General features: G+C 58.4%; 1 protein-coding gene across 1 annotated transcript; it reads right to left on the reverse strand.

Moving 5' to 3' along the window:
- Positions 1-19049: 19049 nt before the first annotated feature.
- INHBB (inhibin subunit beta B) lies at positions 19050-24703 on the reverse strand. Its single transcript, XM_082682082.1, has 2 exons — positions 24174-24703; positions 19050-21741 (listed from the first exon to the last, which is right to left on the reverse strand). The coding sequence occupies exons 1-2, from the start codon at positions 24619-24621 to the stop codon at positions 20966-20968; spliced, it is 1224 nt and encodes a 407-aa protein (XP_082538208.1). The 5' UTR covers positions 24622-24703; the 3' UTR covers positions 19050-20965.
- Positions 24704-27822: the final 3119 nt, after the last annotated feature.

Raw genomic sequence — 27822 nt, forward strand, 5'->3', positions numbered from 1 at the left:
GCCTGGCCTCGGGACTATGTTCACGATGTCCAACAAGACCATGTGTCCTCATGCCAGCAGCTTGGCCCAGGGACAGGGGAAGCAAAGAGGAAGCAGCTGTCCTCCAGGGCAGTCGGGTGGAAGTGTGCAGGAACTGGGTAGAACCAATGGGGGGCACTCTGAGTGTTGGGAGGACACAGGATCGGGGAGACAGAGGAGTCAAGGGGGCCGAGAAGACATCAGCACAGGTCAGCAAGGAAAGGCAAAGGAATGGGATGAGGGGAGGGGAAGTTTTAGGTCAGAGGTCAGGGAAAGGGGAGGGGTAAAGAGCTGGAGCTCTGCAGGGGTCCAAGGGGCTGGGGGGTGCAGCCCAGGACTCTGAGGACAGATGGCGTGTGGGCCCAGGTAGACCCCCTTTCTATGCAAAAGCAGATGTACTGAAGGGTCTAGCCAAGGCACTGAGGCAAAAGAATGAAATAAAAGGCAACCGGCTTGGAAGGGAAGAAATAAATCTATCTCTATATGAAGATGACATGCTCTTTTATATAGAAAATCCTAAGGGAGCCATTTTAAAACTCTTAAAACTAATAAATGATTAAACTAATAAATAAATTCAGCAAGGGTGCAGAATACAAGATCAACATACAAAAATTAATTCTGTTTCTATACGCTTGCAATGAACGATCCAAAAATAAAATTGAGTTCCAATTTTAAATTTTTTTAAATAAAAATTTAAAAAAAGAAAACAGTTCCATTTACAATAAAGTATCAAAAAATGAAATACTTATGAATAAATTTAACAAAATAAATATAAAACTTATGCTCTGAAAACTATAAAAATGTATTAAAAATAAAAGATAATCTAAACAAATAGAAAGACATCCCATGTTCATGGATTAGAAGACTTAGTATCATTAAGATGACAATACTCCCTAGATTAAGCTACAGATTCAATGCAATCCCCATCAAAATTCCAGCTGGCTTCTTTGCAGAAAATGACAGGCTGATCCTAAAATTCATATGGATATTCAAGGGACCCAGAAAAATCAAAACAAAGTTAGAGGACTCACATTTCCTGATTTCAGAACTTACTACAAAGCAACAATAAACAAGACAGTTTGTTTCTGGTGCAGGAATAAACATACAGAGCAGAGAAAGAGAGAGTTGGCAGTCCAGAAATAAATGCTTACATTTCTGTCAACTGACTTTCAAAAAGTGTGCTAGGACAACTCAATGGGGGGAAGAAGAGTCTTGTAACAATTGGTGTTGGGACGACTATCTACATGCAAAAGAATGAACTTGGACCCCTGCCTCACACCATATACAAAAATCAACCTAAAGACCTAAATGTTATAGCTAAAGCTATAAAATTCTGATATGGAAAACACAGGTATAGATCTTCATGACCTTGGATTAGGCAATGGACTCTTAGATCAGATACCAAAAGCACAAGCAACAAAAGAATACACAGATACGTTGGCCTTCATCCAAATTTAAAACTTTCATCTTCCAAGAACACCATCAAGAAAGTGGGGGAAAAAACAGAATGGGAGAAAATATTTGCAAAACACATGTCTTATAAGGAACTTACATCCAGAATGTATAAAGGACTCTTACTCTATAATAAAAAGACAAATAATCCAGTTAAAAATGGGCAAAGGATCTGAACTGACACTTTTCCAGAGAAGATATACAAATGGTCAGTAAGCACTTGAAAAGATGCTCAACATCACTAACCATTAGGGAAATGTAAATCAAAACCACAATGAGATACCACCTCACACCCATTTGGATAACTATGATCAAAAAGAGAGACAACAACAATTGACAAAGTCATAGAGAAATCGAACACTGATTTGCTGGTAGGCGTGTAAACAGTGTAGCCATTTTCGAAAGTTTGGCAGTGCCTCAAAGTTTAAACGTGGAGCTGCCATATGACCCAGCAACGTTACTCCTTGGGATACAGTCAAGAAAACTGAAAACATATGTCCACATAAAAACTTCTACACAAATGCTCACAGCATCATTCTTCACAATAGCCAAAAAGTGGAAACAACCCAGATGTCTATCAACCAATTCATGGATGGAGAAAATGTGGTTTATCCACACCATGGAAAGTTATTCAGCCATAAGGAGGGAATGAAGTACTGACACAGGCTACAACATAGATGGAACTTGAAAGCACGATGGTCAGTGAAAGAAGCCAGCTGCAAAATGCCGCATATCGCGTGCGTTCGTTTATGTGAAACGTCCTTAAGAGGTTAACTCCAGAGACAGAAAGGAGGCTAGTGTTGCCTAGGGCTGGGAGTGAGGGTAGTGGAAAAAGGGGAATAACTGCTCATGGGTGTGGAGTGGGGTGTTTTTAGGTGATGAAAATGTTCTAAAATTGATGGTGGTCATGGTTGCACAACTCCAAGAGTTTACTAAAAACCATTGAACTGTACACTTTAAAAGAAAAAAAGTGGCAAATTTTCTTGGCATCAATCGCAGGAATTGAAATGAGGAAAACCCAGGTTATAAGTTGACAGAGAAAAAAAATTAAAATAAAACCATCAAATGACCGTTGACCCAGAGGGTGGACCTCTGAAACCACAGGTACTCAACACTTTAAGTAGGTGATCTGTATGGGTGTGTGAATTTCACCTCCATGACGCTCTTATAATTTATTTATTTATTTTTTTCGCTCTTATACTTTAGAAGAAAAAGCAGCTCCGGACTCCCGAGGGTCTGGCACTGGGGCTGGCGGTGGTGGGCATGAAGCCTCTTCAGTGGCACCCCCTCATCTGAGCCTTAAATGTTCACCTTCCACAGAATCCCTTCCTCAGCCCCCCTGCCCCTTCACCCCACACTCCCCCCACCTCTGCTCCCGTGTGTGTGCCCCCAGGGCGGGAGCAACACCCCCCACCCCCTTCTATCCTGGAGTTTCTCTCCTGAGAGCTGCTCAGACCCACGTCCTTCTCTCCTGGTTATGATGTCCATGACATTCACAGTCGTGAGGATGAGAGTTATAAGTCTTACTGGGTATTTATTACGTGCCAGCACATTACCTGCATTTTCTTATTTAATCCTCACCATAACCCGATGAGGCCGACGTTACTATTATCATCCCCATTTCACAGGTGCGGAAACTGAGGTTCAAAGAGGGCACGTCTCTTGCCCAAACACACAGCTGTGGGAAATGGTGGAGCTGGGATTCCCTCGGGCAGCGGCTTCAGGACCCCACCGCTGTACACGCTAAGCTGGGTCCCCAAATGCAAGGCAACCCACTTGACTCACCCCTTCCCTGCCATCCCCCTGCCCCCCCTCCACCTCTACCCTCCTTCCTCCTTTACATCTCATCCAGCCACTGCCCGGCAGAGTTCCTCCTCCAGCTGCCCACCCTGGATGTCCCCCACCAAGCCCCTTCCCCCACCCCTCCCCCTACAGCAGCATCGCTCACACCTGGTTTCTTCAGAGGCTGAAACAGCCTCTGGATCACCCAGGCTTCTCCTTTCCCATTCGGGCCGTCGGTGCTTCACCAGGTTCAAGGTGCAGGCGGTCCCAGTGGCAGAAATGACTCAGGCCCACCCGCTGATGTCCGTCTCTGTTCCAGGAACGGGGCAGCATTTTGAAACGAGGTGACTCAGGGCCCGATGAGTAAGGCAGACACTCAGCTCCACAGACACACAGAACATTGTGGTTAGTGTGTGTGGCCCGCCGGCTGCAGGCAGACCCCCGGGCCCTCTGTAGGGCCTGTCTGAGCTCACACGTTCAGGAACTGGGTTCCCAGGACAAGCCCGGCTTCTGTACCTGGGGGCCCAGAAACGCCCCTAGGACCGGCCCCCATCCCAGCTGTGGTGGGAGCCCCCCGCCTGCCCACCTGCTGACGGGGTTGGTTATTTTCTGTGCAAAGCACAGCCCTTCCCCAGGGCTCTGTGATCTACTTTCTTTTTCTGCCCCTTAGAAATAGCTCCTCGCAAGTTTACCCACAATCCCTTCTGAAGGTGGAGGGCTCGACAACCCCAGGAGGAGACTCTCACGGGTTAGGAATTTCTGAGGGCACAGCCGGCCTTGTAGTGATACTCAAGTAATTTGTTTCTTGAGTGACAAGGAAGGAAGGAGAGAGGGAGGGAGGACAGCTTCTAGGGACCCCCGGTTGATTGTGTCCTTGAATTTGCCAGCGGGGTTTACTTCTGCTGGTCTTCCTGTAGCTGTGTGACCTTGGGGGACTCACACAGGGTCTCTGGGCCTCCTCTGACTGCTGCACACCTCCTGAGACCACTGTGATGTGATCCAGGTGCGGGGCCTTGGCAAAGCCTTCTCAGCATTTGGGGCTGGCTCGGGGGGATGGGTCTCCGTGGCACAACACCTACCTGGGTCCTAGCCTTGCAGTTGAGTTGCAGGGAATGCTCTTTGCAAAGGAAATCAGGCAGCTCAAACCAGAATGGGCCTTCCGGAGAGTGGCTTGGAGAACGCACACCCCTCAGGGCCCTGACACGTTCAGGGAACTCGGCTGGAACTGCCCATCAGAGCCCCTTTGCATCCAGATCACCCCCCCATACACACACACGCACACATATACATACATGCACACATATGCACACACATACACATATATACACACGCACAAACGCATACACGCACACATATACACACATGCATACACATGCGCATATACACACGCACACATACACACATGCACACACACGAACACACACCTACACATGTACACGCATACGTATACACACACGTGCACACACACGAACACACACCTACACATGTACACGCACATGCACACATAGCCACTTGCACACATATACACACGCACACGCACACACGTGCACACTATGCACACACAAGTACGCACATGCACACATATACACGTGCATACACATATATACACACGCACAAACGCATACATGCACACACACGCACACATATACACACATGCATACACATGCGCATATACACACACATACACACACGAACACACACCTACACATGTACACGCACACATACACACACGCACACATACACATGCACACACATATACACATGTGCACACATACACACATGAACACACCTACACATGTACACGCACATGCACACATATACACATACCCACTTGCACACATACCACACGCACACACATAAACACATGTATACACACACAAGTACACACATGCACACATATACACATGCACACATCACATGCACACATATACGCACATGCACACGCACACACACACACTTTCTGCACTTCCCAGCTGTACTGCCCGTGGCCGCCACCCCCAGCCCCACGTTGCATTCCCGTTGCATCCCAGGCTGCTGGCGGGCAGATTTCGGCCCCTTGACCACAGCCTAGGCAAAGAAAAGCCACTGCTCTCCTCATCTTGCGAGGTTAGAAACTGTCCCGAAGCCTGTGGGACAGCACCCGGGAAGGAATCTCAAAAGCCCGGCACAACCTTCCACCAGCCACTGATCTCCTCCAAAGGCTGCCAGCAAGTGGCCGCCCGCCGTGCAGCGCCCCAGCCAAGGCCGTGCAACCTTGGCTCGCGGGAACCGGCCCCACAGGTGCCCGCACTTCTGGCCGATAGAAGGCTCTGTCCTCCGTCAGCCGGGGAGTGAGATGGGGATGGAGACCCTCCCCCACCTCCCAGCCCCCAGGACGGTAGGCCCTCGCCCTCAGCTTGTTCCGCAGCCTGGCACCAGGGTGGCCTGGGCCCGGGAAGAATTCAGGACTAAAGGGCAGGTCTCACATGGTACCAGGAGGGCCGCAGTCACCTCCCACCCCCAGCCCTGCAGCGCCGCCCCAGGCCTGCCCAGAGGCCCTGCTCTACAGCCAGCATGGCCAGGCCACCGTGCCTCCCTCTCCACACCAGACCCCAAGCTTCGTGATCCTAAGGCCTTCCTTGCCCATTGCCACGCCCTGCCTGTCCTGCCTGCAGGGTCCTGCCTGGTCCTGCAGGGCTCTTCCGCGTACTTCCCACCACCCCGGGCCCTGCCCCCTGACCTCTAGTGGCGGTGTCCTCTCCCCGCTCACCTCACCTTGACCCCACTGGGCATCTTTCAGTTTCTCCAAAATGCCAAAGCTTTCACCGCCTCAGGGCCTTTGCACGTGCAGTTTCCTCCGTCTAGAATGCTGTGCCCACCCCGTTCTGACGCAGCCTCTCCTGTGATTACGAGCTTCTTCCTTCACACCCAGCTGAACGGGCCTCTCCGAAGCACAGCTTCCCCGACCAGCTCATCTGAAGCTGCAGCCTGTGAGGCTGTGTGTTATTATGTCTGTCTGACACCCTCGCTGAACATGGGCCCTGGGAGGACAGGGACCTGGCTGCTTTGGTGGCCCCCGTGGCCCCGGCCCCTACCCCAGCACGGGCACCTGTGGATGCTCGAGTGTCACTGAGCGGTGAAGGAAGGGATCACAGGTGAGCCTGGGGACGCTCGGGAGGTGAAGTAACAACACAGGGAGAGTCAGAGCGAGCGGCTCTGCCTGAGCCCCGTCCTTGGCCGCCGCTGCCCACAGCACTGAAAGCACCAAGGCTGAGTGCTGTGGAGAACTGCCCACCACACGTGGGTCATCCTGTCGAATCCGTGAAATGGGACCCAGCCTCAGCCCACTTCACTAACGGGGAAATGAGGCACGTCTGTGGGCCCCTCCAGGGGCTGGAGAGGAACAACCAGGACAGTCAACATCAGCTCATTGCAGACATGGCACCAGAGTGACCCTGGCCACATGGAGGCCTCGGGGACCCCGACGGAGGGCTGAGAGCCAGGGACCCCGGCAGCTCTGGGAGAGCCGTTTCAGGGGTGCAGGGTGGCTGCAAACATGCCCGGGAGTCTCGGGCAACCCCCCCAAAGGGCCTGTGCTTCCCAAAGTTCCCAGGACAGAGGAGAAAGTCCCGCCCGGCTGAAGGTCCTTCCCCAGAGCCCATCCCTGGCTGGCGGTGGCCTCGGGGTTGGGGGGGGGGATTCAAAGAGACCTTGCTACTCCTCCCAGCATCAGCTTCACCTGGGAGCTTGTTAGAAATGGAAAATCTCTGGCCCCACCACGACCTGCTTAGCAGAATCTGCTTGAACAAAGCCCCAGGAGCCCCGTCTCACATTAGAGCTGAGGAAGCTCTGCTCCCAGGTGCCCCAACGGCCTGCTCACCGTCACAGCCCCAGTCGTGGCAGCCCGTGAGCTCGCCCCCCGACAATGCGGTCACTCCAAGGTATTCATCGCAGCATCATTCACAAAGGAGAAAATTTGGAAATAACCTAAATATCCAACAATGGAAGAAAGGGCACTAAATTAAGAGACGGCCGTCAAAATGCTCTTTTGACACAATATTCGGATGCATGGGGGAAAGTTTATACGATGATATTCGCAGGAAAGGCCCACTTAGACCTACATACAAAGTCAAATACATCAACATGTGGCCTGCTGGCACCCTCTGATTGCTGGGATTAGGTGATTTTTCTTTTAACATCTTTATTGGAGTATAATTGCTTTACAATGGTGTGTTAGTTTCTGCTGCATAACAAAGGTGATTTTTAAATATACTTCCTTTTACTTCTGTGTTTTCCGAATTCTCTCAGTGAGAATGCCTTACAATAATGATCATGAAACCCCCAGTAAATGATCGTCTTTTTTAAACAAAGAAAACGTAATTGTCCCTTGGAAGAGGCCCACTTACATCAGTTTATTCTTCCACAGGGCCTGACAGATCAGTTTTGGGGACACCACCCGAGGCAAGGCTGGAGGAGGGAGTGTGGACAGAAGCGGGTGGGACGTGGGTGGGAGAGGCAGGGGTGTCATGGACACCTCCCCCAGGCAGTTTGGCCTTCTGCAGGCCTGGCTTGCGGTGAGGGGACGCTGGGGAGTGGAGCGCCCTGAAGGCAAAGGCCACTTTCTCTGGGACCTTTTCTCCTGCTGTACCCCTTCCAAGAATACCTTTCCCTCTGCCCTGCTTTCCTGGCCAACTCCCATTTATCCTACAAGACCTGGCTCAAGGACCACCTCCTCCAGAAAGACTTCCCTGCTAACCCCACCACCCAGCCTCTGAGCAGGGTTAGTGGCCGTCCTGTGGGTCCCAAAGGACTGTGAGTGGGTGATGGGAGATGTTTCAAACATGCACCTATGACCGTGTCTAGCACCCAGAAAGCCCTCCATCAGCAGCCACTGTGCCTGGGCACCGCCCTTTGGGTTCTGCGCATCAGTTGCTAAGGGCCTACATGTAAGGGTCCAAGCAGGGCAGTTTCAGAAAAGCATTTAGGGGTGGATGCCGAGCCTTTCTGGCAGGCCCTGGTGCTTGTGGCCCCCTAGGTCTCAAGGCGAGGCCCCAGGCTCCAGGCCTTCTGGATCCCCTGAAGCCCCTTGGTCCGGAGCCTGGAGCAACCCAGGGAAGGGCAAGAACTCACGGACCCTACCTCTCACTGGGTTCTTGTAGAATCAAGTGAGATGCGGAAACACCCGTCCCGTGCCTGGCAAAGGGAACACACCCCAAGCCTGCGGGTCCTCGTGCCCCTCCTGGCCCATACGGGGAAGGTGGTGGCCTTCCTAGACAGGGCCCAGGTGAGTCTCTGAGTCCTGTGGGTTGTAGCCAACTGGGTGGCCCAGCCTTGGGCAGGCCTGGCATCCACCAAGGGACACCAGCCTTCTCTGGGGGGTGGGGGGCGCTCTTTGGACCACTCACTCCCTCAGAGGCCACTCCTGGCCCCATCTCTAGGGCTTCTAGGGCTGGTTGTGACATCTGCTCCTCGAGTCTGCTCCAGGTGAGGCCTGGAACCTGAAGGGGCAGGTCCACACGCCTGCTCACTCAGGGAAAGACGTCACAGGTGGGGAAAGCCAAGACGGAGTCAGCCTTGAGCGTCTGGCCCCTTGACGGGGGCGAGGTCAGGGGGGCTAGAAAACATTGACGTCTGTTGCCAGGAAGGCCGGAAGCAGGCCTGTCCCTGGGGGAAGACGCTTCTGTTGCTAAGTTGTTGGGTTTTTAAAATTTCTAGTCGTGGTAAAATATGCAAAACAGAAAATGTATCACCTCTCCTATTTTCAAATGTACAGTGTGGTGGCCAGAAGTACGTTCATATAATTGTGCAACCACCACCACCATCCATCTCCAGAGCTTTCTCATCTTGCAAAAATGAAGCTCTGTCCCATTAAACTCCCCGTCGTCCCATTTCCCCAGCCCCTGGCACCCGCCCTTCTGCTTTCTGTCTCTGTGACTGTGACCCCTCCAAGCGCCTCACGTGGTAGGATCACCCAGTATTTGTCTTTCGTGACTGGCTTTTTCACTTCACATGATGTCCTCAAGGTTCATCCACGTTGTAGCAGGTGTCAGACTATCCTTCCTCTTTAGAGCTGAAACATATTCCCTCGTCTGTAAACACCGTAATGTTTCTCCATTCCTCTGGTGATGGCCCTCGGGGTGCTTCCACCTTTTAGCTGTTGTGACTAATGCTGCTGTGAGCGCGGGTGTAGTTATCTCTCTGAGACCCTGCCTTCTTCTGTTGGGTATATACCCGGATGTAGAGTTGCTGGACCTATTTTTAGTTTTGGGGGACCTTCCACACTGTTTTCCACAGTGGCTACACCATTGTACATTCCCAGCAACGGCGCACAAGGGTTCCAGTGTCTCCACCTTCTCGCCGACACTTGTTATCTTCTGGGGGTTTTGACAGTAGCCATCCTGACGGGTGTGAGGTGATGCCGCCCTGCTCCCATCATTTATTTAGTCCTGCCCTGCACTGGGCGTTACCTGGGCTCTGAGGGACCACAGTGCACCCTTGGCCTCCCAGGGCCTTATGCTCTAAATGTCCAGGAGAGACATCCCTCATAATGGGTGTCAACATTCAGCCGACTGTGATTGGCTGGGGTCACGTGTCCACCTCTGCCCCCATTAGCACTAGGAGGGTCCTGGGGGCGGGGTGGCCTCCAGGAGGGGCTCCAGAGGGAGGGTGGAGTGGGGGGGTACGATGGCCTCCTGGGACATCTGCCCAGCCAAGGACGGTCAGCAAAACTTTTCTATAAAATGTCAGGTTCAGCATCCTAGGGTTTGCAGGCCATACGGGTCTCTGCCACAACTAATACATAACCTTTATTTATTAGGCATTGAACTTGAATTTCATAGAATCGTCATGACATGCAGTATTATTCTTCTGCTGATTTGTTTGCAACCACGTAAAAATGAAAAAACCGTTCTGAGCTGGCAGGTTTGGCCCCTGGCTGTGGTTTACCAAACTCTGCTCTGGAATTGATGGCAGTGACACTGAGAGGACACGGGGTCCTGCTCTGTGGACAAGGGCAGTATGCTCCACCAGTTCCCTTCAGCCTGGTGCCCCGAGGGTTAGGGCTAGGGTTAGGGCTAGGGTTAGGGCTAGGGTTAGGGTTAGGGTTAGGGTTAGGGCTAGGGCTAGGGTTAGGGTTAGGGCTAGGGTTAGGGTTAGGGTTAGGATTAGGGCTAGGGTTAGGGTTAGGGTTAGGGTTAGGGCTAGGGTTAGGATTAGGGCTAGGGTTAGGGTTAGGGCTAGGGTTAGGGTTAGGGTTAGGGTTAGGGCTAGGGTTAGGGCCAGGCACCCCCTCCGGCCCCTGTGTCCCGGTTCCACGGTGAAACAGCTTCACCAGTGAGCAAAGCAGGTAGCGGCCTGGTGTCCGTTGGCATTAGTCACCAACCCACGCCTCGCTATGCATCTCCCGTTGACAGCAGTGCGAATTCTTGGACCTCTGCTAAAGGCTTACATTTGTAAATAAAGAATGAGAAATACGAGTGTGTGAACTCTGGGCAAATGATTCCGTGAGGATCCCTTCACTCTTTTCTTATTCACCTCCAGAGCCCAGTTTCAGCTTCAGCCTGGAAGGAAGATTATGTTCACCCCAGTGACCCTGAGTTCCAGCCTCGACTTCCAATTCCTCAGACGGGAGATTCACTGTGTTCCCCGGCGGCTGGGGTTACCAGGCCACCAAGGAGCAGACCCCACAGGCCAGGCCACAGTGTCCTGGTCCTGTAGGTTCATGCCAGCTCCTCCGTGTCACCCCACGTGACCTTGGGCAAGTCACTTCTGCCCTCTGCACTTGAGTTTCTTCGTCTGTGGAATTGAAATGATAATAACTCAAGAGTGTTGTTGTTGGTTGAAAATATGTCAAGGGCTAGGAGAGTTCTGGAACATCGTTAAATAACACTCCATCAGCGGTAGGTGTTGTGATTATTTCTGTTGTTTTGGCTGTGCTGCCTGGTTTGTGGGATCTTGGTTCCCCACCAGGGATGGAACCCGTGCCCCCTGCAGTGGAAGTGGGGAGTCGTAACCCCTGGACCTTCAGGCAATTCCCTGTGATGTTTATTATCTCATTTAATCCACACAAGCCTGTGAGGTAAATACTGTTTCTAGCCCCATTGTATGATGAGGAAACGGAGACACAGAGAGGTTAAGTAACCACCCCAAGGGCACCCAGCTGGGGCAGGGCAGAGCTGGAGTCTGGAAAGCCGGAGTCTGCCTGCCGAGCTCTTAACTCTCCACCTGCCCTGGCCTGTGTGCTCTCTCGGGAAGCCACAGGAGCAGAGAGCCCCGGGCTCAGGGCGGACCCTGTAGCGAGGTGCTCTGGGACCACCCAGACTGGAGGGGACCGCGTCCTCCAGAACGCAGGGCTCTCTGTGAGCCCACGGCCCGACCTCCTGCCCTTGGGTGCTGTGCGCACGCTCATATATATCATAGTGCCGGCTGAGGGTCACATCTCGGTGGTTCAGACTCCGCTTAGGACGGACCCCATCGCCCTGTGCACAGAGCAACCGCTGGGCGAGTGTCTGGGTTACGAAGCTGAGCTCCATTCGCCGTGGGGTCTCCAGGAAGTCAGTCCATCTCTGCCCCTTGGTTCCCCTCTGCAGAGCGAGAGGCTGGGTGGTCTTCTCCACGGTCCTATGATCTAACCAGCTTTCAGCCACGGCTCCCCACCTGCACCCCCCAGAACACTAAAGCCCCAAGGGCCTGCCTTCCCATGACTCCCAGAAGACAGAACAGGAGCTTCCTTTCTTGACTTTCACCCAGAGTTCGTCCCCGGGGGAGAGACCACCGGCCTTGCCAACGCCGACCAGCCATCTCCCCTGCCCACTCTGGACACACAGGGGTTGGGGGCCCAGCCCAGCCTGGAGCTCAGGAGAGGTGGGGCGCTGTGCAAAGCCACCATTCTGTCCCCCGCCACAGCTAGAGGCACCAGAGGACCTAGAATCATTCTGTAAGGGGTGCAGAGGTTGACAGCAAGCCAGCTCAGGATGCCCGCCCCTCCAGCGGCCCTGCCTCTTTGACGGGACAGCCGCTGGTCACAGCAGGGACCCATGGGGGCTGCAGGTGGCAGTCCTCAAAGAGACGCTAGAGCTGGGATGCTGGCTCCTATGCAGGCATTTACGAAATGAAGTCAGAGAAATGGATGAATGAACGACCATCTAGTCCAATCCCATTTCAAATGAGAAAAATACAGGCTAGAGACAGCAAAACGCTCGCCTGAGATCGCACAACGGAGTGGCAGGGCCCAGATAAGGCCACCCGTCAGCAAGCCTTTATTGAGCACCTGCTGCATGCCAGATACCGTTCCCAGCGCTGGGGAGACAGCGTGGCCCAAGCAGCTGGCGGGGGCGAGCGCGGGCCCTTGTCCTCATGGAGTTTCCAGTCCGCTCCTGGGGCCAGGGCGCAGGTCTTCGTCCCTGGCACTTTTCTGCACTGAAATAGCACAGAGGACCCTCCCCAGGCCCCACTCAGACCCTCCAGGGAGGGAGCAGACAGTGCTGGGTGGCGGACGGGCCCGCAGAGCCGACTCAGGACTGCGTAGTTTGCACTCCTTCCCGGCGGTAGGAGCAACAGTGATTGCCGCTGAGATGACTGACACTCATTAACGTGCCAGTCATCCCCGGGGGGGCGGCCCCCATCAACCAATTCCCGTCTCGGTGACTGATTCATTGAAGCTGAGCTTCTGTGATTCACCCTCGGGTGGCAAACCGCACTCTCACAGAGTGGACGACCAGGGCAGGAGGGGCTCCGGGGGCCACGCATCCCAGGGAGGAACTGGGGCGCCAGCGTGACACTTTTTGGGAGCCCGGGCACCGGGCTGCTCCCCGTCGGGCTGGCAGTGCCATTGCCCACAGCAGCAGCCGCAGCTCCCCAACGAGGCTCAGCTTCACCCTGAAGCCTGAACTACTCAGGGCAAACGACAGGCTTTGGAAGATGCTTTTGCCTGAACCCGCTAAAGGGTGCAATGTAACAAGCTGTGGCTAGGAGAGCCAGCATCCGGTCCTCGCCAGGGCTGAGCCTCTCCCTGGTCCTGTGGCCCCTCCTGCCTCAGTTGTTCCATCAGGGAAGTGGGTGAGGGGGGCGTCACCCCGAGACCTCGGTCCCTTCACTCATGTCACAACTGTGTGTGGAGCGTTTCCCAGCCCCAGGCTCAGGACGCTGTTGGGGTGAACGGCGCAGACGTTGGCTGCCCTAGAGTCCAGGTTGGCGGCCTCGTACGGAGGCAGGTGTGCGCCCGATCGGCGGCCTGGGAGCCAGGGCTCCTCCAGAGCGCTGACGGTGAAGCACAGGCAGCCAAGCAAAGAGGAGGAGAACGCGTGTTCCAGCCGAGGAAGGGCATCTGGAGGCGCTGAGGCGAGGCGGTGGGCTCTGGATGGGAACCGCAGCCCCAGCACTGGGGGCATGGAGAGACCTGGGGGCTCCGGGGGAAGGGGGCAGCCAGGCCTGGGGTCCTGGTGAGCCCATCAGCTGGCAGACTTCTTCCCGAAGCTGCAGGGCCATGGATGGGTTTTATACAGGAGCGAAAGACTTGGCCAAGTTTTCCATATACTACCTGGGAGGAGCTGGAGAAGGTCACGGGCATCTTTTGGAAGAAGATCTGTGATTCCCCCAACTGCAGTGCTGGCCTGCAGCTGCACCACCAAACAGGTGAAAGGACCAGCCTCTGGCCACCTGGCAGGGCCCAGGCAGCACCAGCCCTGCCGGCCCCCAAAGCAGGACTTACCTAAGACCCCAGGGGTAAAGCTGCACCTGCAGGCTGCCTCTGCAGGGCCACCGGGCCAAGGCCCCCTGTGCTGTTCGTGCTGAGGGGGCTGCTCAACCCCCTGTGGGAAGGAGGAGGCCTCGAAGGGGCCCAGGTGGTCCTCGGAGCCCATCCCACGGCAGCAAAGTTAGGAAGCTGCCTCAGAGCCGCTCACCCGCCAGAGTAGTGCTGGGGCCCGGGGGGTGAGAGGCGGCCCCTGGGAGCCTCATCTGCCAGTGTGGACAGTGTCAGTAACTTAGCTCCATTAGGAGTGAACTCGCCCTAAAGCTCCGTCCCAGAGCCGGACAGCCTCAAGCCGGTGAGAGCCTTCCCCAGAGGCTGAGAAGCCAGGATGCAGGCGCAGGGAGGCCCAGCGCGCTCTCCACAAGGCCCAGAGCTCCCTCAGGGGTGGAGACTTCATCCAGATTCTCACACTCACACACACACGCACGCACGCCTACAGGGGCCAGGAAGAACCCAGCCTGAGCGCAGCCAGCTGGGGGCCCGGGGACCTGATTTGTGCTCCCCCCAAAGGCCCTGCGGTAACGGCTGTGCAGACCCAGGCCCCCACATCCCTCATTCCAGACAAGGGCTGCAAAGTACCTTGCGCTGCCCCGCATCCCACTTCCAGGGCCTCTCCAGGACAGAGCCAACAGCAGCCCCTCCGCAGCCCCCAGTCCCCTGGGGCTCAGGGCCCTGAGGTTCTCTAGAGAACACTGAAGGGAGAGGAAGCACATTTGGAAGGCACAGACACAGCCTCTCCCCTGAATAGCTGTGAGGCCTGGAGCAAGACACTCCGCTTCCCCGAACCTCAACGTCCACATCAGTAAAATGGGCACACGTCAGCTGCCCAGCAGGGAGGCTGTAAGGAAGCAGTGCATTTGCTGGCAGTAAGTTCTCAGTGAATGTTAGCAGACATCACTGTCAGCGCAGCCTCTGTGAATGTTCGTTGGATGAGAAGGAAAGAGTGTGCTCCGGGGAGGGCTTCTGGGCGGAAGGGAGGGGCTCGGGAAGGGCATCCAGCACCACTCCTGACACACAGAAAACAGCAACAACGAACCCACACCCATCGGAGCCTGGCCTGTTCCAGGCACCTTAACGCACACGGCACCGCCTACACTTTGGGCCCCGTGGTGGGCACTGTCGTGGTCCCCATTTTACAGATGAGGCAACTGAGAGGTTAGGCCAGGATCACAAAACCCGGCGGGGGGATGGTGGGGGCAGGTGGCTCTGAGCCCACACTCCAGGCCGCCTCTTCCACCCCCAAGGGGCCCAGCAGCCAAACCCCTCACACCTGGCCAGGGAGGGCATGGGGCTGTCCCCACAGCCAGAGAGGAACAGTTCAAATTTCAGATGCCATGGCTCTCCGGGTATCCCAGGCAGCAGGCCTGGCATGAGTGAGCGGGTGGCCCCCTCCCAACTGAAAGCCAAGAAGACCCTCAGCCCCAGCCTCTCCTCTCCTCCAGGGAGGCCCCAGAACAGCCACGGCCCCCCCGCCCCCCTCCTCCTGGGCAACTCAGTGGCTATGAGTGATTGTGGAAACAACTCTTGGAAGCAAATCTCAGCTCTGCCACTTATGAGCTGTTCCAACCTCAGTGCATGGCTTTCTCAAACTTAACTTTCTCATCCATGAGATGGGGATAATGATACCTATTCTCCATCCAGCCCTGGGCTGTCGTGAGGACTAAACTGAGATGATGCATGAATAAGAGCAAGCACCCAGGAAATGTTTGTTGAGTGACTAAAGGACTGACCAGATAGTGCCATTCTACTTTTTTTTTAATATAAATTTATTTATTTATTTTTTGGCTGCATTGGGCCTTCGTTGCTACACGCGGGCTTTCTCTAGTTGTGGTGAGCGGGGGCTACTCTTCGTTGCAGTGCACGGGCTTCTCATTGCAGTGGCTTCTCTTGTTGCGGAGCACAGGCTCTAGGCGCACAGGCTTCAGTAGTCGCGGCACGCGGGCTCAGTAGTTGCGGCACGCAGGCTCAGTAGTTGTGGCACAAGAGTTCAGTTGCTCCACAGCACGTGGGATCTTCCCCAACGAGGGCTCGAACCCGTGTCCCCTGCATTGGCAGGCGGATTCTTAACCACTGCACCACCAGGGAAGTCCCCATTCTACTTCCAAAGTGCTCCGGCTTTGGGGCTGCAGGGACACCACAGTGACGCCCCCCAACCCGGCACTGAACGGCCAGGGCAGGGCAGCAGGGCTGTGAAGACACACTGAGGGTGAACACGCGGGCCACAGAAATGGTGCCTGCACCCACGCCTGCTCCCAGCACCTGTCTGGCAAGAGGGTGATCTAGCCCAGATTTAAAAATATAACGAACCCCATCACCGTGTATAACTGGCCAAGGGCATCATTTTTTGACAAGGAAGTAAACGAAAATGGCAAGAAATACACACAGACAACCAAGCAACCACACCCCACAATCACAGTCTCACACCCCACAGGGTCTCACACTCACTCAGCCACACAACCTCAGACCCGGGCAAACTCACACGCAGCCCACCGCGCACGGCCACGGACACAGACAGCCTCATGCCCTCCACGGCTCAGCAGACAGGCAGACGCACCTCCAGGCGCAGAGCCGCACGTCACGCAGCCTCACCCGCAGCCCATCCCCACCCCCACTCGCCCGGCCCGGCGCCCAAGCACGGCTCACCCCAGGCCTCGCAGACCGCAGGCCCGGCCCTCCGGCAAAGCCCGCAGGTAATCTGCCGCTTGCTCCAAACATCCCACTGAAAGCCCAGCGACCGGGGCCTCTGGCCACTGGCAGGGTGTTTTGTTTCGGCTTCTTTGCCTGCAAAGGCACACTTTCCCCAGCCTGCAGCCGTCTCCGTGGCTTGGCGACAGCCTGTGGCCTCCCCGCCCCCTCCCGCCCTCTCAGGAGGCCCAGGAGGGGAGCCTGCCAGGCCCCTTGGGGGTCCCCAGCAAGAGTTCCCACAGGGCTTTGCCGAGGGCATGGTGCGGGGCCAGCGCAAGCTCCAGGTGGGCCAGGGGTCCGGCCCGGTGCAGCAGCCCTCGCCTGCAACTGCAGCAGGGACCCTCAGCCCCGCCGGGCGGCCACGGCATCACGCCCAAGGGGGCTGGAGGAGGAAGCAGATGCAGGACACCCCTGGAGGCCCTGCTTCCTGGACCCTCCGTGTGCCTGTCTGGGAAATGGGGAGAAGCGACGGGAGGGAAGAGTGGGGGGTCCTCTCGCCCCCCGCCCCGCCCGCAGCCTCAGACTCCACTGGGTCGCTGAAGGTCAGCCAAGGGCGAAGCCGGAGCGTGGAAGTAGCTGAGGCAGGTGGGGCGGGCTGCTCCGGCTCTGGCTGGCCCGGCCTGACGCACCGGCCCTGTGAGAGGCTAATGGCCTCGTGGCCTGAAGAAGGAAGAGAGGGACAGAGGGGAGGACAGCAGGAAGGCCTGGGCTGGGGGGGAGGTGGGCAGCACAGGAGGCTCACTCTCTGGGCTGCAGCGGAGGCTCCAGGGGTGCCTCTGGGGAGAGGTGGGACCCTAGGCCAGGACCCCTGGGAAGAGGGGGAGGGAGAGCATGTGGGGAAAAGCCACCGGGAGGAAAGAACAGAGAGGCAAGGACCACAGAAGCACAGGGAGGAAGCCGCACGGTCCTGTGGGGGAGGAGGCCCAGCCCCGGGACAGGGATGCAGCCTGTCCTCAGGGGGACAGCAAGTGGCCCCCGCCATCGCCCCGGCGGGGGGCAGCTGCAGGGCTGACCCCTCAGGGCACAGACCGGCACAGGGCAGCAGGGCGCTACTCGGGGACCGCGTCTGCCGGCCGCTGGCCTCCAACCTTGGAATCCCAGGCCATTCCTGGGGCCCCCCCCGCAGGACCCGTGGGCCACCCTGTGACCCAGGAGGGCGCCTGGAGACGCTCAATGTCGAAAGAGCAGAGGCACCCTGGTGACTGCAGCAAAACTTCCTGGGCCGGGGACAGCTGGATGGTGGCTTTTATACCCTAACACGTCCAGGCCAGGCCTGTCTCTGAGAAATTTTCTTCTTTGCCCCCGTTAACTTTTATACCATCTCGAGACATCACAGATGAACAAATGCACCCCTCAGACAAAAGCCTGGCAGGCAGCAGCTCTCTTGGCCGGGCAAAGACTAGAAAAAGACAGAGGCCAGAGGCTGCCGTCCTGCCACTCGCTGGCCATGTGAATCGAGGTGGCCCTCCGGCTGCCCAGAGCTCCCTCAGTTTCCCAGTTGTTGGCTTAATGGGGTTAGATAACCCCTAAGGTCCCACTTGTTCAACCTGAGATTTCTGGGAAGACCACGTGTGACCCCCAAACCACACGCTGTAGCCCCTCTGTCCCTGTAGGGCCTCTGATGAAGCAAGGCCTCAGCCCTGCGGTCCTGCCAGGGGAACAGGTGGACCAGCACCTGTCTGGCAAGAGGACTCAAATGCCCAGGGTGCCTGTCCGGTCTCCGTGACCTCAGGTAAGCCCTGAACCTCTCTGAGCCTCAGATTCCAAACTCCGGGAAACGCCATTTCCCACAAAGGCATGATGATACAAGGGCCGCCTGACAACAGCATCCGCTGGGTACCTCCGGGCATCCCTGCAACCGCAGTTGGGCCGGTGTCACTACTACCACCACCACCACCTACGGCCAGTTAAAATCCCCACAGGAGAGGACACCTGGCATCCCCAGGGCCTTATTTCTGGCTTCCATCCCAAGACGGTAACCTCTTCCGGGTCGCAGTCGCCTCTGTTAGTAAATGGGGATGGGGATGGGGTCAGGTGGGCTTCAACCTCCCAGGTTTCACACGTGCTCCCAGGGAAGGGGCTTAACCGGCACTTTCAAACGGTACTAGACGCGGCCTTCGTGCAACATTAGTCCCGGGACTAGAAGAGTAAACAAATGTGTAATTCATGAATTTGCTAATTGTCCTGCATTTGGATCTCCTGCCACTTTTCCTAGACTCTCTGCCTGACATCCGAGCTCGTGGCAAGGACTCAGAGAATGCCGGGAGCTGCCCAGGGAGGCAACTGGCAACAAAGCCGTACACCGGGACTCGCCCTCCCCCCGCAGCTGCCCCTCGAGCCCAGAGCCCACCACCACAGACACCACACAAGGCAGGAAGCCCGTGGCACTCCATCTTTTATTTCCTTGAACTGTACACAAATGCAAAATACTTTAACAGCAAGTCTACGGGAAAATTGTTTGGTTTTAAATTATTATGAAACAGAACCTAAGGGGAGCTTTATTAAATAAACACAAAGATGGGGATTTAAGGATACACACCTGCATCCTACCATCGTCTTTTTTACTCTACCTTCTGGGTGTGTAAGGATAGAAAAGACACATCAAACTGAATAAACAAAATCCATTTATACCCTGAAACACTGGCAGGCCACTCAAGGGATTGTTCAGAACGTCCACCTCACATAAGATGGCCTCACCATCTAATAAAAATTAAAACTGATCTGTTGGCCTCTTTGGTTCCAAAATTATGTATAATACATTTAACTGTATTTTTTTTTTTTGCTGCTATAAAAATAACTTCTTTTTCAAATGGCAGTTTCTGACTAATCATGCAACTAAATCAGTGCAAACATTAAAAGCAATCATTCGCTTAAAAAAGAAGCAAAGGATTTCATTTCAAGTATAAAAAATATAAAAAGAGTCGTACGAGTCCAGTTTCATCTAGTGTGGGTCAACCCTTTAAATTGCATAGCTCACGTGGCACTTGGACCTCTGGGGGCGAGCGAGCTCAATGCTCCACCAAGGGCCACTTCAGGACACACGCGGATAAGCAAGGGCTGTATCATGTGCGTTCGGGCGGGTGTGCAAGTGCTAGGAGGGGCAGGCGGGCGGGCGAGCAGGCGGGGGCCACATCTGTGGCCGGTGCTGGTGGCCGGGGGCCCACGTGGGCCACTTCTGCAAAGCAGCTGAAAGCCTCCCCGTTTCCCCAAGACCAGTTAAACTGCTGTGCTCCCTCGGCCCCTGCTGAGGGGGCGCCCCCCCCCAGCATTTCCAGAACGCCTTCACCCCACCGCTCCCTCCTCCTAAGAGCTCACCCCCACCTGCCTAAGAGTCATTTCCACTCCTCCCCAACCAGTCCTAGAGGAATCTCCCCAGGGAAGGGCAGATTGCAACTTTTTTCTTTCCACTTGGAACAATTCAGAGTTTAACTTAAAAGGTCAGACCTGGTAGGAAAGTCCCTTTTCAATTGTACAACCGGAACGAATGACCATTCAACTGCTAGTGATCAGTTAAAGCATCAAATTAAGACCCTTCTCTTCTCCCTCCCTCCCCACCCCCAAAACACACACACATACACACACACACACACACACACACACACTGAAGTCGAGGCAGGGACCCAAGCAACAGTCAAACGGTCACTGCCACAGCCCCACCGTCTCCGGCAGGTGATGTCCTTTCTGGGCCTCCTTCCCTCTCCAAGGGTGGAAAAGGATGGGGGCTGCCCTGGTGCCGCAGCAGGAAGGATCCCAGGCGGGGGAACGAAGCCCACGCGTTGGAGCCAAGAGATGCCGCGGCACGGCGGGCCCCGAACAGGCGACGGGGGACACGCGGCCATCGCCCGCGGCCCGCTCCCCACCTCCGCCTCTGCTGCTCCTCTGCGGGGCTCCCTCCCTCTCTCTCTCTGTGTGTCTGTCTTTGTGCTCTTCTGTGTGCTCGGAAGGCGCGATTCAGAGGGGCCAGGCCAGCTGGTGGGGATGGTGGCTGCTCACCCCACTCTCCGGGTGACAGGCGTTTGGGGCTGAGCTGCCCTTTGTCACCGCATCCGTTCGCTGCTATCGCGGAGGCTGCTGTGTGGGTGGCAGGGTGCCACCGGCTGTGCGCGTCCACGTGCGCACTGTCGAGTCTGCCATATCCGTGGAGGGCTCTCCCTCCGCTTTTGACTGATGGCTGGATGAAGAAGTAGGAAAATATCTCAGGCCTCCCCCGGGCACCTCCCGGGCAGCCCAGCGGCACCACCACGGCCCCCCTGCCGCGCACGGCGTGCCCCCCGCCGCGGGACCGTCTGAGCCCCGCCCTCAGGCGCAGCCGCACTCCTCCACGATCATGTTCGGCACGTCGCGCTTGACGATGTTGTACTCGTCGTCGAAGTAGAGCATGGACATGGTGCTCAGCTTGGTGGGGATGCAGCAGGAGTTCACGGTGCCCGGGTTCAGTCCCCGCATGCGGTATTGGTTCACCACGGCCGTGTGGAAGGACGAGGCCGAGCCGGGCACCCCCGCCAGGTAGGCCGGGCAGCTGCCCTCGCAGTAGTTCCCGTAGTAGCCGGTGGGCGCAATGATCCAGTCGTTCCAGCCGATGAGACGGAAGTCGATGAAGAACTGCTGCCGGCAGCACAGGTTGGTCCGGCCGTCGCACTCCAGGCCCCGCTTGCGGATGCGGTGCCGGCTGTCGCCCAACCGCGCCTGCACCACCACGAAGGGCCGGTGCGACTCCTCGCCCGGGTGCACGAACACGGGCGCCACGGCCAGCTCCCGGCAGCCGTCGCACTGCACGTCCAGGCTGAGCCGCCGCTCGCCCCGCGCGAACAGGGCCTGGATGGGCTCGGTGAGCGGGAAGGTGTGCCAGCCGCTGCGCTTGAGGTCCACGCGCTTCTCCACCGCGGCCCAGCGCTCGCCGGGGCCCTGCTCCCGGAAGTACACCTTGACCCGCACCTTCCGCCGGCCGCCCTTCTCCAGCACGTAGGGCAGCAGCTTCAGGTAGAGCCATAGGCTGGCCTGCACCACGAACAGGTTCTGGTTGCCCTCGTTGGAGATGAAGAAGTACAGGCGGACCCGGGAGGAGGCCAGGCCATCTGCGGAGAAGCGGGAGAGCAGGCCAAGTTAGATCAAGGAGAACGTGAGGCGCCGGGAAACAGGGACTCTGCCGCGTGATGCTGGGCTTCGCACTGGCCACGCAGCTGGCCGGTCCTGCCCACAAATTCCTCTCCTGGGGCCTGGGCCTCTGATGGTAACCTGGCAGAGGCGGGGAAAATCATTTCCCATCGAGAAACCCGGACCAGGTTGGAGTCGGAGGGTCAGGGCCTAGAAAACCCGGCCTCACCTCTCCCAGGCCAGGGTTCCCAGGAGACAGGCTGTCAGAACTCAAAGCTCAACAGAGGAACTTGTTAGGAGGCCAAGATCTTAACAAGTTGTTACGGGTATCTGTGAAATCCGAAAAACAAAACCAGGATCTCGCTGAGGATTTGGGGGTGGGTTGTTCTAGCAGAGTTTGGGTTCTTTTTTTTTTGGTTAACTTAGGGCATTGCAAAATCCAGCTGAGCCACCTACTGCCTCTTTGCAGTGTTTACCTAAGCATGATCTGATCCAACCCCCAGTGGAACCGCCACTGCAAACAAGCCAGCTCTGCTTAGATTTCTGACACAGAACGTGTGCGTTGCAGGCTGCAAAGTGCAGCCCTCGTTTCCGAGTAGCTCCAAGGGACAGGACACTGGGTTCTGAAACTTGAGGCCCACCCCTTTCAGGAGACCCTGGCTCCCCGTGAATGGCACGTTCGAAATCTCCATGGATAAGGAGAACTGGCTTGTTAGTTTTCTCAATAATTTAGCTCAAGTAGAAGTGAGGCCATGCCAACCAAGAGGACTCCTCTCTCATCCTACATTTCAGTGACCCTTCTCTCTGACAATCTCTACATTTTTTTTTTTTTTTGCAGGAAGAACAAATAAGACAACTGTGTGGCCTCCGCTGGTTTTATCAAACCTCCTACCACTGTCCCCCTCCCAGCCCCCTCCTCAGGCCCCGCCTGGCTCCTTTAATAACAGACATCTGACTTTGAAATGGGGGAAAGTGCAGCCTTAAAAGCTGGTCTTGGACGAGCTGCCTGTGACCTGAATCTGTTATTTATAAGTCAAAGAGCTGGCTCCGTGAAACGGACCAGAAATATAACAGCCCCCGCTGTCATTCTGTGCCACCGGGACCAAAAGGCCTCCTCGACCTTCCAGAATCACATTTCTACTCGGGGCCCCAAAGCACCGTTTAATCCAAGCTCTCTAATTGCATGTCCAGCTTCCCCTGACTGTCGGACAGCTAAAACGGCAACGTGTTTCTTTCTAAGCACAAACCAGCCCTGATTGTCTCTGCTTTGCTACACACCCGGCCATGCAAAACTTTTCATCCCTTTTCATCCCCAGGAGGCACCAGCACAGTCTGCCCGCTGCCTTGGGGGGTGGGGGAGGGCATCTGCAGCCTGGGGACACAATTGCCACCAACCCCCCCAAGGCTCCCTGCCCACCCCACCCTGCCCAGGGCTTCCCCCTGCAACCTTCTCCGAAGTCCCCTGGGCACAAATGGGGCTGAGCTCCGGGCACAAAAGCCACCGGGCTCATTCAAGTCCTGAAAAGGACAGCGGAGCCGAGAGCAGTTGCAGCATTTCAGCACGAGCACATTTTACTCCTTCTTTTAAAGTTGGAAAGGTATTTTTCCTTGCTTGATTTTTACATTTAGACAGTGGTAGAAATTTACAATCCAGGGCCGGGGGAAAATTCCAGAAAGGACTCCGACCCTTTGTTAACTACGAACTCTACTGGCTCTAAGGCCAAGGAGCTGCTGCCGCTGCCAGGCGAGCCGAAAGGCACGGGGCTGCCCCGGAGCCGAGCCACTGTCTTTCTCTGCGTAAATGATGGGACCTGTTGAGAAGCCTGCCTTCCGCCCGATTCCAGTGCCCACACAATCGGAAGAGAGGTTGCCTAGCTCTTCCCAGCGAGGCTTCAGCAATCCTGGCAAGCCCACACCACCCGGCGATGGAAGCGGCCCCAGGGGCCTCTCACGCAGGCACACTCACACACACACGCACACACACACACACACACTCCTCCGGCCCACGGATATCAACAAGCACACACATCTCCATCCACACTGCTCAGCCTACACTCCGATCGTGGGAAACAAAAACATTAAGCCATCACCGAGCGAATGCCCGCGGAGCCAGGGCCGCACGCATTGGCCGGAAGGGGGGCGCGCACCCGGAGGCGCTGGGGCCCGTTTCGGAGAGCGGGGTGGAGAGCAGAGCGCTCCGCGGCGGGGGTAGGGCAGCGGGAAGGGGTTGCTGCCCGCGGGAAGAGGACGACGACCGGGACGGAGCGCACAGGGCCCGAGGCGAGCGGGCTGGGCCGGGCCGGGAGTCCGGGTTCCCCCCAGGGCGCGCTGGCTGCGGCTGCGGCTGCGGCGGCCAGAGCCGGCGGGAAGGGGGTGGAGGGGGGAGCGAGGGCCGCTCGCGGGGCCGACCCACCTGTCTCCGCGAAGCTGATGATCTCGGAGACGCGCTCCTGGCCGTCGGCGCCCGGGCTGGCGTGGCCGTCGAGGTGCGGGATCTCCACCCGGCCGTCCTCGCGCACCTTGCCCGCGTGCAGCTTCCGCAGGGCCGTGACCATGGCGGCCTTGGGCACGGCGTGTGTGATGTTGGGCCGGCCCCGCATCTGCAGGCGGTTCAAGATGTGCCGCTTCACCGCCTCCAGAAAGTCGCCGTCCACCCGGCCCAGCTCTTCGGGCCGCCGGAAGCCGCCGCACGACGTGCAGGTGTCCTGCGAGCCGCCGGGAGCTCCGGGCGGCAGGGGCGGCGGCGGCGCGGCAGGCGACGGCGGGGGCGTGGGCGAGCCCCAGGCCTCGGGCCCCAGCCAGCCGGCCGCCAGCAGCAAAAAGCAGGCAGCCCCCAGCGCCCGACCGGGCAGCCCGTCCATGGTGCGCCGCTGGCGACGAGGGCGCCCGCCGCGAGGCGAGCCGAGCCGAGCGCAAGGCCGGGCTCCGGGCTCCCAGCGCGCCGCCCCGCCCCGCCCCCGCCCGCGCCCGCCCGGGCCTCCGCCCGCCCGCCCGCCGGGAGGGCCGCCGCCGGCTCACAGGGGGAGGGGGCCGGCCGGGCCGCGGGGGTTCCCGCGCGGCGGGGAAGGGGCCCCGCGGGTGCCGGAGAGACGCGCGGGGCTAGGCGGGGGCCGGAGGGTCACTGGCGCACGGGCGTCTCGGGGCGCTTCGGCATCCGCAGCCTTCTTCCCATCCTCTCCGCGTCGGGGCCCCGCAGCCCCCGCTCGGGTGAAGCGAAAGCGGCGGCAGCGGCGGCTCGGTCGCCGGGCGGGTAAGGTGGCGAAAGGGCCGGTCGACGCAACTTGGCCGAGACGGAAACGAAGGCGCCCGGGCCCCCGGAGCGGAACCTGCCGCGGCTTGGCGCGGCGCTGCGGCGGGCGCTGCGGCGGGGCCCCGCGCTCGCACCTGAGCGCCTCAACCTCGCGCCGAGGAAGGGCCGCCGGCGGCGGCGACGGGCGGGTCGTCCTCGCCGCGGGCCGGCGAGTGGGCGGCGGAGCGGAGCGAGCGCGGCGCCGGGAGCGCCGGGGAGCACGGGCCCGCTCAGAGGCGGCTTGGAGCCCCGGGCCGCGGGCCCTGCAGTCCTCCCTGCGCGTCACACGGCAAAGTTGTCTCCAGGCTCCCCGGGCGCCGCATCCACCGGCGGGCGGGCGGGCGGGCCGGCCGCTGCGCGCTCCGCCGGGGCCTCTGCTCCGCCCGCCTCCTCGCCGCCTGCCTCCCTCCGCCCGCCTGCGCGGGCCGGCGGGGCGCGGGGCGCCAGGCGAGGTAGGCGAGGCGGCGGCGGGGCCCACTTCGCCCCGGTCTCTTCTGGCTGCGCGGCGGCGGCGATGCGGGCTCGAGCGCCTAAAAGTCTCGCTGCGTCCCCGGCGCGGGCGTCCTCGCTGGCTCACACGCCGCAGGGCCGGGAGAGAGCAGGCGGGTGGCGGCCGCGTCCCCGCGCTCGATCGGCCGCGACAGAGTGCGGACCCAACAAGGAGGAGTTCTTCGCTTTGCTCTCTTCTTTTACTCTCCTCGTTTTTTCTCCCAAGGGGGAAAAAAAGCCGCACAATCTCCGTATGTGCGCGCGCGTTGAGATAGACGTTGGCAGAAAAAAAAAAGGGGGGGGGGAGTTTCGCCCTGGCCGTGCGGGAGGAGACTGTCCGCGCCTCCCCGCTCCGCTTCCCGGGGGCGGGGGGGGGGGGCTGGGGGAGGGGGAGGCGGAATCTGTTCAGGTCGGTGCTGCCCGCTCCCCCGCCCACCCCCGCTTCCCTCCGCTCCCTTCCTCTGCCTTCGCGAGAAGGAGGGGCGAGCGGGCCCTCTCCCCTCCCCCCTACCCCCCGCGAGGCCGGGCCACTTCTGCGGTCCCGAAACTTTCTCACCACGTGGGCGCCCCGGACCCCCGCCCAGCTGGGCGGTTGGCGGCACCGACGGGCTCCCAGCCCAGGGTCCCGGCGCTCTTCTCCTACCCGCGGCCGCGCAGGCCCTGCCCCCGGCCCGGCCGCCGCCCTCCGCGCCCGGGAGAGGCACCTCTCGCCGCCGCAGCGGCCCCGGCCCTGCCTGGGGTGCTCCCTCAGGGGCCGCGGCGAGGCGGGGCGAGTCGGCCTTGGGCGCCGCGGGCTGACTCTGCCAGCGGATGTCGCTCCCGGGCTGCAGTGCCCGAGCCGAGCGCCCCGGGCCGCCGGCGCACTGGGCGAGGCGTGGGCCCCGTGGGCTGGAAGGGCCTGGCCGGCCGCTGCCTATGCCGGCGGCGCGCCCCGAGGAACTCCTCGATTGCTGGGGGCACCGGCCTCGTCGCCAACAGGCCTCCGAACTCCGGGCTTGGCAGGCTGGCGAGGTCTCCAGCAACACTGCCGCCACCACCCCGCAACTGGCAAACCTTGGCTTCAGACAGACCCGGGTCCCAGTCGAGGCTCAGCCACGGCCAGCTTTGCAGGAGTGACCGTGCGTAGAGTCTTCACATTCCAGGCCCTACCGCCTCATCCGTACCTGGGGCACAGTAACGCCTAACATCACAAGGGCTGGTGGCGAGCCCCAGAGGAGGCGACCGGGTCAAGCTCCTCCCAGCACTCAATAAATTATGATTCCAAGGCCACCGTTCTCAGGCCGCCAGACAAGAGATGCTGTCAGTGGGCACCAGACTCCCAGCCCCGTCCAGAACCCCAAATGCAATCCGTTCTTTCTGTTCCCTCCTCGCGCCCCTACCTGGGTATGGAACTGCAGGACGGTGCTCCCGGGGCGCAGCAGGAACACGGCCCTTGCCCTCTCCCCTCAGTGGTCCAGGCCCCCACCCACCGTGGCCGCGCTCCATAACAACGGGACTGCACAGAGGTATTTTAAATTTCTTAGCATATTGGGGAGCCCAGGACGCCCGAGGTGGACCTCGGCCTGCAGCTCAGGGCTCGCCCCCACCCCCGCGGTCCCTCATCGCAAGCTTCTCTGGCCAGCCGGCCGCTGTGGCGCTCAGCCCGGACCGCAGCCTCGCCGAGGCCCGCAAGTCTGGAGGCCGAGCGCCCCCTCCCTCCCGATCCGAGGAACCGACCCGGAGGTACGCAGGGCTGCTCCCGAGGTGCAAAAAGGGGGCTGGTCTGGCTTTACCAACCCAAAGTCGGAAGCAGGGGCCCAGCAGGGGCCCCGAAAGGGCAGCCCTTTGACTCCTTAGGGCCTTCTCCAGATCCCAGTCCTCTGCCACTCCCAAGCTCACAGCACCCCGTGCCCTCGGGTTTCCACCTCTTGCCCTGTCCCAAAGCCTGGGACCCTTGGGCAGAAAGGAGATGCTTCTGCCTCCTGGACAGCCTGGGCCACCACCTTCTGAACCAGGCCCGACCCACCTTTATGATTTTCCTTGCATCTTCCACCGGGCATACATGCTGTGGTCTTCTGGCTCTTTCCATCATCACAGCCCCCAACCTACTTGGCAAACTCATGCTCAGTCTTCAAGACCCAGCCCAATCTCTTCTCCTCAGTGAAGCCCGCCATGGCCTTCTGGTGCCCTGAATAGCCGTTTGCCGGGTTAGGCCCCTCAGCCCAGGGCCTGGCTGTTACCTCGTCACCTGTCTGTCTCTCGTGTGGGGCCTCAGGCTCTGCTGGACAAGGACCAGGCCTCTGTC

The sequence above is a fragment of the Grampus griseus genome (assembly GCF_964374135.1).
Source record: "Grampus griseus genome assembly, contig: HAP1_SCAFFOLD_50, whole genome shotgun sequence".
NCBI lineage: Eukaryota > Metazoa > Chordata > Mammalia > Artiodactyla > Delphinidae > Grampus > Grampus griseus.

What these genes read in the sequence shown, in the direction of transcription:
- INHBB (XM_082682082.1), bottom strand. Translation starts at nt 24,621, where the DNA reads ATGGACGGGCTGCCCGGTCGGGCGCTGGGGGCTGCCTGCTTTTTGCTG. An exon ending in CATCAGCTTCGCGGAGACAG is followed by an intron (nt 21,742 to 24,173) that starts GTGGGTCGGCCC and finishes GCTTCTCCGCAG; the next exon opens with ATGGCCTGGCCTCCTCCCGG.